Source organism: Chelon labrosus, assembly GCF_963514085.1.
Source record: "Chelon labrosus genome assembly, chromosome: 20".
NCBI classification, from domain to species: domain Eukaryota; kingdom Metazoa; phylum Chordata; class Actinopteri; order Mugiliformes; family Mugilidae; genus Chelon; species Chelon labrosus.
The window spans coordinates 12235052-12251258 of record NC_140353.1 but is presented as its reverse complement, the minus strand read 5'-3'; the positions used below and the strand labels follow the sequence as shown (position 1 = coordinate 12251258).

Genomic DNA, 16207 nt, shown 5'->3' with positions numbered 1-16207 from the left:
ACCTCCTCAGTGCTTTAAGTTCCAGCTGGACTCGGTGTGTGCTCAGTGTGTAGGTGTGTGTTAAGAGAACACACACTGTGACTCCAGGGGATAGAGACAATTAGGGACAGCATGGAAAACTTTCTTTGTCCCTGTGGACTTTACCCAGCTGCATCCTACACACAACCACACACAATCGCAGAATGTAGACTCACCAGGTTTTTGAAAAGCGCAGTGAGCTCCTTGGTGAAGACGGAGAACTTGAGGAAGGCTGAACCCAGGTCGGGATCGTCTCGGTACACGCAGTTTTCTCCAAACTTCTCAAGGGCCTGAGTGTACTGCTCCTCGTTCTCTACGTGGGCTGGAAAACACACGTATACACAGAAATCAGCAATACATACATACAATATTAATACTGTAGCGGCCTGCCAAGGTCTAATTTACTCCGCCATGGTCTCATAACGCAGCTGAAATATTTTTGCATGTTTTAAACAACGCTGTACTTGCGCTACTTTTCCTGTTGCTCCTGAAAGCATCCCTTTCTCACCCTCTCCTCCCCAAAGCCGTCTCCCTCCAGCTCTGTACCTCTCTGTACTGAATTTAACCTGACGGAGAAAACGGCATGGTCAACTCACGTAGCACTGTTTGTGTTGTTCACTAATACAAATTTACGTTACAGCCACTTTTTAAAACCTGATGTTTGTGCTCTTGATTTTTAGACCATGGAGATTTACAGTTACTTAAAGAGAGTTGGTCAAAACCCGAAGGAAACACCTCCAGACGTAACATTAACTAGCTTAACTTTGTAAGAGCTCGCTAGCACAGTTAGATTGAAAGTCACCTGTTAACTATAAATTAGTTTACTTTATTTAATGTTACATACATTTGTCCACAGAATGCCACGTCTCAACAGCATTTTGTTTAGTATTCACATACATAAACTGCACAGGGTGCTGCTATGTCTCGCTTAATCCAATATCCGTGTTATTATGGTAATTTAAAGGCGCACTGATACAAAAAACCAAAAACACCAGGGTCTCATGAAATTTTGTGGGCAACACTGAACGTAGTCACTAGACGGTGAATTAAACAAAAGCCTCGCTCATTTAAAAAGTCATCCAGCATATCTTTAGTCGACCTATTCTACCACAAGACCCAGATGATTAATATACTTCATGCCAGACCAGGCAGCTGATAGCAACTAATGCCAATGGGACAGTGTTGGAGAAGGCTGGAGCACCGGGGGGACTGTTGCTATGACGACGCTTGCAGAGAGTGAGAGAGAAGTGACAGAGACGGAGGGATGAAGTGAAGGTGGTGGTAGTGGTGATGGAGGGGTGAATAAGAAAGGAGGAGGAAAAAAAGTAGTGTGTGGAGGTGAAACACTGTAAGACGCCTGCAGCTACATCATGACTCAGCTTTAAAAGACGCCAACCACACACACACACAGAGCAGCCACACAGGTTCACAGATGTGGCAGGTTTATAGATTAAGCCGCTAAGATATCCATCATGTTATTAAAAGGGGAAAAGCTGAAAGCTTCTGAGTCACTACCTGCAGGTGTCGTCACATGAGACAAATCTGATTTAAGGTACAAAATATAATCTGATGGAATAAGTGAGCTGGATGATAAAACACAAAACGAGAGGATTTAGCAGACTGTAAAGAGATGACAAAGAGTTTTTAAGATTATTTATCTATCTATGATAACTAGAGGAAAGCACAAGTATCAATGAAATCCCTTGAAACCAACATAACATCAGAAATTTGCTTATTCTGTGCGACCATCAGTCAAAAATTGGGTCAAATCCTCACGTTCAAAGACATGACTTGCTGTGACGTGTCCTGCAGAGAAGTAATAAACTTCAATCAGTGTCATGTGTCAGACACCGACCACTATCACACGCCCACAGCCCACTGTCTACACATCAGCTCCAGCTGTTTGTTTGGCTGCGGCTGTGCCAGGCTGCGAGCCAACAGGGCGGTGGCCTGTTGTTGTTTTTGAAGTGGCACACGAGAGCTCTGCTATTCAGAGCTGACAAATAGCACAAATTCCCCCCGGGCTGCTCAGTGGGTACACGTGTATTTGTCGTAACATGACCTAAGCACATCACACATGCAGCCTACGGTACAGTGGAGCTTTGAGCCTCGGAAAGCGGAGCTAGTTAACATGGCAGGGAGATAAGTATGGCGATACACAGGCGACATATTTCTACAGTTTGCACTGTAAACAGTATCTGCTAATTCAGTGTTGACCTGCAAATGTTGCCTAAACATTTCTAATAAGTTAAGTTGGCATTCAGGGGCCCTCTTAAAGAAACTATGCCTTCCTCTGGTCCATTACATTTATTAAGATTCTTTTTTTTGGGACATCGTGTCTTATTTGATCGATTGTTATTTTACCTTAGTGGATTGAAAATATCTATCCATCAATGTAACGGTTGTACATCTTAATAAAAAGGTTACAGAGATTCTTTCTTACTGAATATTAACTTATAAAAACTTAAAGCAAAGAGCTGGATTCAAAATAAAGATGGTTTTAATCTGTAGTGGAACATGAAGCAGTTCTCATGGGAGGCAAATGTCAACTCACAAGCACAGAAGAGTCAAACTTTTAGTACTCTGAGGAAACGGATTGTTTCGCAACATGATGAATAAGAACTACAGCAAGCATCCAAGACAAATTTTTGACTGCAATGCTGAAGCTAGATTAAAAACTTTATTTGACTCTTTTTGAGACAAACCATTTCATCATCCATCTAAAATTAGCAAAAGGAAATACAGTTTCTGGTTCAGAAAATAGATGCCAACGCGGCTGTAAGTGGCGCCATTTCCATTTAAGGCAGTCAAAAAAATAATTCCCGTTGCTTGACCAAAGGAAACGATAACCTTGTGTTTATGGCAGGATAAAGGACTCTAACGGCGTTAAAACACAAACAGCTTCACAAGACGCAACTGTGAGCCAGTTGCCACTATTGTCAAACATTCTTAACTGTATCTTCCCTTTTTACACATACATGCACAAAAACACACGGGACAAAATGCGTCTACAGCTTCCAGGCATCTGCTGGGGATTATCCAACACCCCAAACTTCTTCCATCTCTCTCTCTCTCACACACACACACAAGGTTTTAATCACCAGATAGCAGACTGGCCTCTGCTTCCTCTCGCCGTCTCTCCCACGTTCATTCCATTACACGGCTCCGTCAGGCCTGCTCCGCTGACGCTCCAACGCTCACTAACACAATGAGCGGGAGACGGGACGATCAATTCCATATCTCTCTAAAGACTGTGTAAAAATAAGACTGTCCACTTTATGGCACCAATACGGCCATCAGCACTGAGATAATGGAATCTTATACCCCAAGAAGACAAAGAATCACAGGGCGTGAGAAAGAAAATAATATTAAAGGAATAGTTTGACATTTTAGGCAATATGTAATAGATGAGAAGATGTTCAGCACATCTGTAAATCTAAAGCTGGAGCTAGCAGCAAGGAGCTACTTAGATTAGCTTAGGATACAGAATGGAAACAAACTTGTTTTTTATGTGATAATGTTATAGTAGAAGAGAGGATTGACATTTCTGTGGAGCAAGGAGCTACTTAGCTATTAGCTTAGCTCAGCATAGCATAAAGAGAGAGAAACTTCTTTATTTTTTTTGTCAGAAGATTAATATTTCTGTCAGTATCAAGCTGGAACAGGGCGCTATCAGCCATTTTATTTAGCTTAGCCTAAAGAGTGAAAACAGAAAATAACTGGCTAGTCTGGCTCCGTCCTAAGATTAAAAACACACCTACCAGCATCTCTTTAGCGCACTGGTAATTCACTACTCGAGCCAATAATAGTCCAGCAAACTTTTAGTTTTGTTATAAAGTTTTCATAATACTTTGAACACACTTATGTTAGCAATTTTCCCCTGTTTCCAGTCTTTATGCTAAGCTAAGCTCCATATTTACCCCTGAGACACAAGAGTAGTATTAATCCTCTCAAATAAATGTATTTTGCAAAATGCCAGACATGTCTTTATACAAGGTCCTTGTATGAACAGAAGTGTCTCTGTCCTTTTGAGTCCTTCTTCCTCTTATTTTTGTCCTCAAACATCAATTCAATGTAACTCCATTAGAGATAAAAGGCTCAGACTCATTTTTTAGGTAGCTGGCAGCCCAGAGAGAATTACAGGCGTGTGAACAGCAGCAACTTAAAGGACTTTGCCAGGCCAAACTCTTTGTTTCCCTGCTGCAGCATGAGCTCTGCATTATTCAGCTGTTCAATGTCCAGCCCACCTATAGCTACAGCAGCTGTGAATCTGTGTTCATCATCTGCCTCCAGTTGTTATCTGTTCAGCAGTTTTGGCAGGCCTGCCCTAGCAGCTCTGCTCCAGCAGCTCCAGTTTCTTCAGGAGGTGTGAGATGCTGCTGGTTTATTCATCAAAACCCACAACCTGACATCCCTGACAGGCCCCTGCAGTAACACAGGACTCTTTGGCTCATTTATAAGCTTTCCCTGTAACTCTCCTCCTCACCTCTTCCACTTTCACATCTTTTTTTCTGGTACAAGTCATTGCTTACTCAGCTTCTTTAGTTTTCCCCGGTTGTGCTAACTATTGTAATATTGTTTATTTTTCCTCACAATTGTAATCGAACCGTCATTCACTCATCCCCTCCATCCTTCTCCTCCTCATTACTATTCCTCGTGTCATAGCCAAAAATATCCTTGCAGGGTTTGGGCTCTGACAGTCAGTCATACCAGCCGTGAATGCTAAGGGAGCCAGCGTTGAGGCTCCCTGCCGTGTTTCTCATTATTCACACTTCTTCCACAAAATCCTCTATGGAGAACATTAGGAAGCTCAGCGTGTTGGTTCTCTTTCTCTAAACATACAGATGGCAGAGATTGGTTTTCGCAGCTATAGCAACAGCATCCCTTTGTGAGTTTGTATCATATTTAGCGGCACATAGATTAGAACTACGCTGTTTTGTTCTAATAAAGCTCAATAAAACATGAAATATTCATTTATATCTAAGATTTTCAGCGACGTTTTCAGGGGTATTTAAGCACGTACTAAGAAAAGAGTTTATTGCTGATTTAATGAATTTGGAGTCTGTATGTTGTTGCTCATAATTGATTACTTAACTTGCATGCTTGTAAGCTGCAACACCTCTGCTATAAACCATGTACATTAAAGGTTTACTAACCTCTTCAAATACATAATATACGATTTCTATGTAGCTTAATGGCAATTACAACTTTGGGTAGCAGAACAACTTTAAAGACAATGACTATTTTCACATTTCCACACCTGACAAACCAGTATTCACTTCCTTTGCTGCTCTATTTTGGTCTCCACCAACTCCCAAGACAAATATGTGGCTCTAATTGCTACGTAATCCTGTATAGTATATACAGTATTTACCAGCAAGTTGCTAACTGTGTTGGTGTACTGTTAGCTGTTGAGCAACTAATATTTTCTATTTAAGATATCTGCCTTATGAGTACAGTGAAGGCTGTTATATAGTCAGCGAGAAGTGAGAATTTTGTTCTTGCTGCCTTTGTTTGGGAGTTCTCGCAGCTTGTTCTCGACACATCAACCGGGCAGGACTTTTTTTCTCATGTGGTGTCCGGTTACTATTCTGTGATTGGTCAGAAACTAGAGTGGGCGTGACGCTAATATACTAGATGCTAATATTCGCAGTGTGACTGCTAATCTCTCCTGGGTAGAGATCGGCATACTGTGCGTGGGTGTGAATGAATGGTATGATCCGACAGACACAATCGTCAAAACAACTGTCATCCAAAAATAATAAGAAAATTGCTTCTCGTCGTCTGTCTTCAGCATCTCCCACAATGCTTAGCACATGTGACGTATACTGAGGCCTTCTCCAGAGTTCGACACTTGAGTTTCTTGTGAAGTATAAATTACTTGTCCAAAACTAACTTTTTTCTTGTTCTCACAGCCCTAGGAGCGAGAACAAATTTCTCACTTGAAAGTAAACTACTTAAGTCACAAGCCATAAAGCTGAAACAATAAGCTGAAAGACACTGAAATGCGAAGACGTGCTGAGGCAAACGGAAGGCTTGGGATATAATTCTCTGCAACCCATGTCACATTACACTTAGCTATTTGAAGCATTGTTCATGACAACATATTGATCAACGCATAAAATATTTATAGTAAACTAGATAAACTAGTAGACTCTATATTTGGAACATATAGCATCCGTGTTCTAGAGAGACGAGGCTGACACAGGCGTAAAACAGAGAGACATTTTGCTTGTATTCAAAACAGATCTGTGTCCGCACCTTTTCTGTAATGACTGCTGATAACTAAAGGTCACCTCAGTGAACACGAGCTTCCCTTGGGACACGTTTAAACAACAATATTCCCAGTGGCATTTCCACAGACAAAGTAGTATTTCTACTGTAAACACTGATAGGAATCTGCACAAGCTTCATGCTTCAGGGCACCAAGTTTGACATGCTTGCTCCCATTTAGATATATTCTTCTCTCAATAAAAACTCATTTTAACTGCTTTAAACTGAAGCCTCTGCTGCCGTGTGCACACGGATTCAAGTAACGGATAATGCCCAACGAGGTGTCCATTATCAGGGATTAAGGGACAAGACAGAGGCCTGTAATTCGTGATTATGGACACCTTGAAGGGCATTATCCTGGAACATTCATTACCATCTCCGAAGATTTTAATGAAATGGAAACTTTGTTCATTAGTCCAGTATAAAGGATGAACCTTAAACATGACTTTTCTTGAGATGAGATGATCACTTATGTGACACAAACTATCAAGAAGTTCAAATGGGAAGTGTGTTTATTCACCGATTTTTACAGCTAGTTAGCCGTTAGCTTTTAAAAGTTGCTGAAATGAAATTGCACAGAGAAGCTTTCACTGTGTCCCCGTTGCTATGGTTACCCACTTTATGTACGGGCTGAAGCAGCGTATCAGTTCAGAGCAGTGAGCAGACACTTTCACAGGAGCTACTCACTAGGTGTCCTTTGTCAGGAAATAAATGGGACTCCCCGCAGCCAATCAGCATCAAGTATTCACCCAGACGTAAATGGCGTCAAATGAAGGCCTCTATCAATCACTCTAAATAGCCGAGCAGGTTAATCTTCTACGTGTACACCTGCGTATAAACAACTGCCCTGTCCTGGGAGCCTGGACACAAACACGTGTGAAACAGTGTAGTGAAGTAAGAAGACGAGTGTGTCCATGCCTCAGCACCCACACACAAACGGTGCATGCCCCTCCCCAGCTGTTCCTTTTGGGGTCTGGATCAGACAGCTGTCCCTCTGGCCTGAACAGAGCCGCGACTGTTTGGAAAAAGACATGCTCAGCACATTGTTCACGGGTCTCTCTCCTTCTCTCTCTCTCTCAGCAGGGTTATGTCAGGCAGCCCAAACAAAAGACACTGAAAACGCCCAACACTGGCACAGCTAGCCACAATGAGTATGGTAATAATACACGCAGGGGCTAAAAGCGGCCTCTCCTATCTTTGCCTGTGACAAACCGGCAACAGGAATGCGATTAAAATTATTTTCACTTGTGTGTTTGTGGAATAAACATAAAGAATGGCAAGTCTAAAAGAATTATGAGAGGAAAAAATGATGCTTAGTCTGTCCAGCAACTAAAAAAAAAACACATTGTTAGTTTCATAACATTTTCACTAAACCTTTTTTTACATCTCAGAATGGTTCGCACCGTTTGAATCGCTGGCGACTTTCAAACTCGGCGTTTAAGTGCCAAAAGTGTCTGTGTCTGTCAAATAAGACGAGATAAGGAAATGAAAATCGTGAAATGAAGAGTCAGACAGGAGCACTCACCCAGACCGGACGTGTAGATCGCCTTCACGGACTTCTTCATCTTGTACAGAACGCTGCGGTCCACATCCAGAGCCTGGCGAGAGACGCAAACAGTCAGGCATTTAGAGGTCAATGCTCACGTTAGTGCAGATATATGAGTTCAATCTGGACGTATGGATGGCACAAGTACATCCTAAACCTATTAAACAAGGGGTACGACATCAGACCTGTTTCTCTAAAGAAGTGTGTGCCTCTTATAGGTAATGCAATATAATAACTTGGTTACCCTTGAGTTGTTTAAAGACTTTAGAGTCTATTAATATCTTGGGTCATTCTAGAGAAGCGGTTTGTGTTGCTGCCGTATTGAATTTAATCTTATTTTTTGGTGCTATTTTGTCCACATCCTGAATGCCTGCGTGTGGTGGGTACATTTTGTGTGTGTGTGTGTGTGTCTTGATCCCATCTCCACTCTGGCTTCAGGCCATGCATTATTCAAGACAAAGCTAAAATTAGACCTGAGCTCCCGCATCAGTTATTGTGTTAGTGTGTGTGTGTGTGCATTTATCAGTGTAACAGCTGGTAGGACAAGAGCAATGAGCATCCGAGGTCCATTACATGAAGGACAATATCCCTGCAGTACGCACACGTATATATCTGTGAGCAGTCGCGCGGAGACTTTGAACCCAGACTCACAATAAGCAGAACAAACAGTGAAAGTCCCACAGAGACAATGCACCACTGTACCAGCGATGAGTGAAGGAATCTTTTGGGATGAGGGGGATTTTAGGAAATGAGTTTTAGGGACTTTAATAAGTATGTCCGCTTGACCGGGCCAAAGCAGGCGCCACTTTCCCCTGCCCTGCTCCCCATCTGCCTGACACGTATCAAATCCCCTGCGCTCTCAGAAAACAAAAACACACAATGGCTCCCTTTCAGCGGTTACACTCACACCAACACTGTACAAAACCCCAACACACACACACTGTCCTCTTTGCAGCAGCCTCTATATGTGAAGTGATGGCAGAACTTATTAAATTCATAAATCTGTACTGTTTTAATATCCAAGCCGTGCGTGGTTTGATATTGCAAAATGGAAGAACTGCTGAGTTTTCCCTTGGGTCGCATTTCACCCACACAGACACGAAGGGAACAGAGACGGCCACAACACAGAAGATGCTTTGCGGTGAAAGAGACGGATAAATGAAGAGTCACTGGTTGAAGGACATGTAGAGGATAAGAATAATATAGGCTGACACTGTGCTCGTTCTCTCTTTCATCAATAGTGGCTCATCGGGGCCACATATAAAGTGTGTAACTATACACCCCAACAGTCAGTCTGTTGGGGTATATAGTTACACTGGATGGAGTGAAAAGCAAAGATAATAAGAGGCTATTCAAATTATCCAGGCGTAATGAAAGAATGATCCATTCAAACGACATCTATTTGTATTTAAATTGCTTTTTAACCGATGTCAGTCAAGCAGAGCTGTAAGATTTGAATCTATTTTAATGGACCATCCACAATACGCCATAATCTGCCTCAGGAAAAAACTAACAAAAAGACATACACACACACACATACGAGATAGCTGATATCTCTCCACCATTTAATTATTCTTTTCTGTCAGTTCAGTGACTTTGTTTGAACTGGAATTGACTTGAATTCGCTCTTTTAAATTCAATTCTTCTACCGCCTCTGACAAGGACCTTTACAGTTAAAACAAAATCCACAGTTAAAAAATATAAGTAAGTTGCAGTCGCAGCTAAAACCCTGACCTCTGAGACACTGCCAATTTCAGGTAGCATAGTATTACCACCATCAAGTCCAAGTAGCAACCTCCAGAGTTGAAAAATGAAGTGCCAAAAACCACACTTTCCCGAATGGCCACTTGAGGGTGGCTCTAAAAGCAAGTCAATCCCCATTGACCTCCAACAAAAATAAACATGCTCGTACAACAAACAATTTGTTTGTCTCCATAGCCAATTTCCCAATTCAGGACGACTTTTAGGGGAGTGATGTTTTCCGTGAATAATATCAAGACATGATGTTATGCATTGTGTTATCCACCACCTTTCTAGACTCTGTCTTCATTTTGACGAATGTGTTGACACAAATAAGCTCGCAGACAGCCGTGTCTGGTAAAAGTAACACATGCCAAAAATAAAGATTTGATGTCCTTCAGCGGGGGAACTGTGCAAATTAAAAGACGACCGAGTAAAAGCGAGACTGGCAGCGCTGTGGTTTTAGTTCCTTCAGCTCCTGTTAAATGACTCATCTGTTACATATGCTATTATCCCATTAGCTATGTCTGGCACAGAAAGACTCCTCAGACTCTGTAGCTTAGACCCCACACAGATACGCATATGTCTGCATATACAGTTAAACAAAATAAACTGAAAATAGTAGAGAAGATCTACAAAACAATTCTGTCTACACCGCCAAACCAATCCAACCACGAAAAGACATTTAACAAGCAGTGTGTTTTCTAAGCCGATGTCACTTCGAGCTCTTTACACCTTACATCTACTCCAAGACCGAAGAGGACTCTAATTTCTAACAGTATCTCTGCTTCTGTGAGAGTGTAGAAGGCTTCACAGAGGATCTGTATTGATTTTCTGTATAACATGAGATGTGTGGCAAATGATTTCAGGGCCCAAAATATATTGACGGAAAGAAATTTAACCCATTTTGGACCATTTGGTAATATAAAGTCAGAGTTTGACAGCACATAAAATGCATAAATAAATCTCTGCATTCAATAAGAAAAAATGGTTCCTTCACAGAATCCAGCCATGAAGCAATCAGTTTCAGAATGAGCCAGTAGGATGTGCTTGAACAATCCCATCTATTGATGGTTTGATATTGAACCTTGTTTGGCCATCGAGGCCGAGAGGTCAAACGAGGGTGAGCCGCTGAAGTCAAAGCATGTCAAGGTCACACCTGAGCAGCACACATAATAAATTAAGATACCAGACTTTCTGCGATGTATTCATCATTTTCAAATAGACGTTTTTAATACAACACATAAAAAGAAAGTGCCTATGGTATAAATGCAGCACTTGGAGCGACTCAGCTGGGCTTCCTGGCAGTAGTGTGAATGTTTTCATGGAGGAAGTGAAAGCCAAATGGACAAGAGATTTATAGCAATCTGCTCGTTTTGTGACTAAAGCTTTTTGTGCATATGCTGCATCAGCACAGTCAGATGGCAGCTACTGTACTGAGTGTGTGTTCAGCTCTGGTATCATGTAGCTGCTTCTGCAACCAGACGACATTTACATTCAACCTTGCTTTCTGGTTGACCTCAAAATGGCCCGATTGCTGTGATAAAAGGAAATATATCAGCTCAGCGGTCACTGGTTCTTAAAATTGCAGTGAGTTAAGTTACTCCGTTATTATCTGTATCTTGTAAAATTGCATTACAACACCGGACAAGATATGAACGTCTGAAGTGTGCTTCCCAGTTCCACACTAGACAATTGTTTAATGGACAATCAAAAAAAAGATAATGCAAACAAACAGAAAAGCTACAGACAACTACAAAAAAGGTATGTTAGCGTTTCAATTCAATTCAGTTGTATTTATATTTATATCCATAATACAAATTGTCTCCAGATGCTTTACAGAACCCAGAGCCTGAAAACCCTAGAGTAAGCACTAAGGGGACAGTGGCAGGGAAAAACTCTCTTTTACCAGGAAGATACCTTGTGCAGAACCCAGTTCAAATGGGGGGAACCCTTCTGCTTGAGGCTGACCAGGTAGAGACAGAAAAACAGAGAGGACCTGAGGTTCATTTAGTCAAACAGGAATCAAACGGCGAACCGGAACAAGGTGGTCTCAGTCTGCGCGCAATCACTCCCTATAGAGTGATTCGTCTGCGTAAGAACACACGTTGCCCATGGACCGATAAGACATTATAATTATATAACCAAGCAGTTTACCAGATGCGTCTTCGGAAGGGAGACCGTGGGGTGAATAGGTTGTTGTGCGCCTCCAGAGCCTAGAGGCTCAATTAAACTGAATGTGTTGTTCATAAACAGGGCACTGGTACATGAACAATAGCGGAGTAATAAATGAAATCCAAATTCCTCCAGATATGTTGTTTTATCTTTGTGAAGTTTAACTGATTAATGATAAGAGCTGAATATTTACACAATAGACCCAGCCTCGGAGCCTGGAGCTGCTACACAAGCAAACTTCATGTGACATTACTGCTATGTCAGCATTTTCCCTCCTTTGTTAGCATCTCGCAGTAAACTAACCAGAGAGCCTCTTTTTTTCCCGTCCTCTCTTTGACCGTGCAGGCCTGAGCAGGAAGAAAAAAAAAAAAACTGAATTGAATTAATCCTCGTCTTAAAGCATGACATCATCATCGCTGTTATCAGCATCATTGTGATCGCAATCGGGCACCATCTGCTGCGCCAATCTACCCAGACTATCACAACACGGCAGGGTCGAGGGGGTCGTCGTCACGGCGATCCATTTGCTTATGTGCGTGCATTTCCTGAATTGTGGGGTATTACGTGTCGGGTTACTGATCTGTGCGAGTCCAGTGCAGATATATCAAATCTAATGTGTGTTCACGGACAGATAGAGCAGGAAAGAAGATACAGTAAACCTGATTAATGTGGAGGATGCTCAGCTCCATTACAGTATGAATTTAAGTTCAGGTCCAAGACAGCTGTTTTCATATCTGTAAGATATACTGTTCGGTCTTTTTCAAGGATATCTGAACTACTTTCTTAAATAGTAAGCTTAAACTAAAATGAATGAAACAAGCAACTTCAAACAAAGTAAATACAACTAAAGCATGGCGTAAATATCCTATTTTTACCACAGAAAAGCATGCAAATACAATGTTTGATTATCACTAACTGAACCAGAACTAATAAACTGATATTTTCTTCGTCCAACATGTTCCCAGTTCTCCCAAACCTAAACAAATATAGGGAATTAGAAAAGGAAGTTGAAATATTAGGCTTTTATACAAATACAGAACTGATTAAATTCAGTTCACAGAGACAGGTTCCCAGTGGGAACCAGATGCCAGTAGGAACACAACAGGAATCGCAACGACACTGAAGTCATGAGTAGATAAATAGGCCTAATAAACACATGAAAACAAACATACAAAATGAAGAAGTGTGTCGTCTGGACTTCTTAACATACTCAACTTTTAATGTCAGAATTTGCTGCTTTCCAAGAGAAACTCAGAGCAAATGGTGTGAAGCAATTGTTCAGCTGTTGTTTTATTTAGCTGTGGTTTATCCGCCCGTTGGAGAGAAGCTTGGAACTGGTGGTGTGGGTGAAATGTGCCAGTTCACTTCAGGGCGTGTGGTTGGATTGTGAGCAAACAAGAACTGAAGCAGTTCATTTATAAATAAGCGGCTGTCTCTGACTTGTTTGTGGTAAAAATTTCAGTCCCTATAATAAAGAGGCAATCATAGATCCTAGATAAGTTTAGTCCAAACTGTTCTAAAGCTTCATATAACACATGAGCTTCAAATGTGGAACCAGCAAAGTATTTTTTCCTCGTAACGTCATTTAGATGATTAACTGAAAACCACAGTGTTGTTATGACTGACTTATTGATGAATTAAATCAGTTAGTATAACTGAAAAAGTGTTGATGAGCGACAAAGTGGAAGCTCTAGAGAAGAAGTATAGATTTATTAGCTTTTTCTCTTCCCTCCAATAAGAAATAGTTCACACCACATGTAAAACAGCTAGGAGGGAAAGGAGCCACCAACACTCCACCTAACAAGCCTGTTTATCGTAGTTGTTTCCACCTCTTTCCCCGCTGTCTGAAGAAGACAGACATTCCTGGGTGATTGCACGCTGGAGTGACTGACAGACAAGACGGAGATCCAGCCCCATTGTTCCTGCCAGCTAACTATCTGCTGATGACAGCATGTCTGCTTGGCAATGCTCTGTCCGGCTTTTCTGAGAGGCTCCGTCACCGTACAGCACACACATGTCCAATTTGAACAAAAGGACAACCCAAGCAGTCCTCTCTGTCTGTAGTATCACTGTCGCCAGAGCTACACACTTCTTTAAGATCATGCACACACACACACACATCTGGACTCTCTTTGTGTCTTTATAACTCATCTAATAACTTTGTATAACCCTCTAAGCTAACCCCCCCTTTGCGACAGTCAAGCAAGGAAGCAGTCGGCCACACGCTGTGGAAATTAGGGTATAAGAAAGTCTGCGATGTAATTATCCAATTTATTTGCTACTTGTGTGGGTTCAGTATCTGCGACGGTGGTTTGTAATTCATCTTTTATTGAGGGCCCAGATGTTAAGACAATTACACCGAGACTACCTCACTCCCCGGCGAAAACTACTGAAAACTGTAACGGAGACGCACATAAATTGAAAGGCCTGGTTTTGATGTGAAAACTACGGGCGAGACTTGTCATTACATTCGTCATATTTATTTCACCCCTGTGGTGTAGGCAGGCCGCACTGTTTGGAGAAGCAGCAACAGCTGGAACAAGATGTGAAGAAGACGTGATCGCTTATGTTCACTGTGGATGAACATGTGCATCGGGCTTGTTCCAGAGCATCCCCACAGATACTTGATCAGTTTGGGATCTAGTGAATTTGGAGGCCAGGTCAGCACCTTGTGCTGTTTTTCATGTTGTTCCTAAACCGTTTTTGTGTCATCCTGCTGGGGATGGCTGCTGGCATCAAGGAGTGTCATTGCTATGGGGTGGGGGTGCCTGGTCTGGTCTAGGTGGGTGGTACATGTCTAAGTAGCATCCTCACGGATACCAGGTCCATAAGTATCCCAGCAGAACATTGTATTGTCACAAGATGTTATTCACTCCTCCTGTCAGTGGTCATAATGTTATGCCTGATCAGTGTATGGCGTCTGCTCTTTTCTATGGGGGTTTGGCTGTGGTACAGTATTGTTCAGGCATGCTTGTAGAACCTGAGAACACCTTCTCCTGACACACTACTTTTTTTTTTTTACATTAGAGCGAGCTGAAAACTAATCTATATTGTTTTCCTAAGAAGAAAACATCACATCATTAATGGGCAGCCTCCACATTACACAAAGAGACATGTCAGCTTTATTGCAGGTGTGCCGTTGAAGCAGCAGATTTTGTGCCCGGCCAGCCTTCAGCCAGACGGAGCAGCTCTCCTCGGATCCACATGTGGCACAGTCGAGGTAAACACAGGAAGGGTACTCTCTCTCTCTCTCTGAACTTCAAAATCAGAGGAAGCACCGTGACTCATTCAAAACATATGTCAAATATACGGTTCAGCCCTGGAGAAATGTAATAAGAAGGTATATCTCTGAGAAAGATTGAGTCAAGCTGTTCGCTCTGGTAGAAGCTTTTACAGTTAAAAGTTTCCCCGTCCTCCTTAAACAAAAACACATCAGAAGACGCCCTTTCAAGTGTTTCATTCACAACTTTTCTCCATGCTGAGTGAGAAAATTCAATATTTGGAGAGGAGTGGGTTCCATGGAGCTGACTGCTAACCGGGCCACGGTTGCAGGGTTTCTCTGTTCTCTCGGGACAGCTGAGATGTGAGTAGTCAGCCTGCCTCGGGGGCAGCAGCTTGGAAAACTCCAGGCAGCAAGTTCAGTGTTAAAGTGGGACAGAGTGAAAGGGATGGGGGGAGGGGGGGGTGGTGCTTTTTACTGTGTCATGAGACTGTCTGACATGTGCTCATTAACATTAACACGCAGAGCTGGTGTGCGCTGCGGCGCGGGGATGAGAAGCCATACGAAAAGTCACCAATTTTACCGTGACAATATCAAACAGACACGTATATCATTAACTTTAAAGGAGCCTAAATCTCCTTTTGTCGGGCCACCAAATTTGGAAGGTTTTCGTCGGGTTTCTGTTCAGGTTTTCTGCCCGACTGAGATTTATTGAAACATCCTATCCGTCTACAAGTCCTCTGGTATTTTAGCACCAGCACACTTGCTGCTTTACAGCTCCTCGGTGAGCACTACAAAGACCACTGTTGGACCACAGCCTTGACTAGCAGCTGCCAGAAATCACACTGGGATGACAACATCAACTGCAGTACTTTAAGAGCTAGAGAAAACAAACTTTCATGTCTACTACCGAGGCGCCTTTTTTTCAGGGTGTTTTACATTTTACAAGGTGAGGGACCCAGGCTGAACTTTTGTTTCTGTTTGGTTTTCACAGATGCAAGTGCCTCCTGGTGATAATACTCTATAGCAGTGTTTTTTGTGTGTGTGTGAGAGCTAATGTCTTTTCAGAGCCCCAGTCTGTCCTACTTCATTGTTTGGTCCTTGTTCTCATAAGCATTATCTCATCACTTGCATATAAAAGAAGAGTTAAGTCAGAAGCGAGAACAAGAAATTGCTTTTTTGAGCCAGTGATGAATAAATTCACAGCAGAAAACTGACGGCATCATATTTAAAAC

The 16207-nt window shown here is 42.1% G+C and overlaps 1 protein-coding gene across 1 annotated transcript in view; it reads right to left on the bottom strand.

Annotated features, from left to right (window-relative positions):
• Positions 1-16207, bottom strand: part of asap2a (ArfGAP with SH3 domain, ankyrin repeat and PH domain 2a) — a 51069-nt gene that overhangs the window by 26557 nt on the left and 8305 nt on the right. The window contains exons 2-3 of the mRNA XM_084569299.1: positions 7817-7889; positions 195-340 (exon numbers count right to left, since the gene is read on the bottom strand). Of these exons, the coding sequence (XP_084425425.1) occupies positions 195-340; positions 7817-7889 (219 nt within the window). The remainder of the gene's footprint in view (positions 1-194; positions 341-7816; positions 7890-16207) is intronic.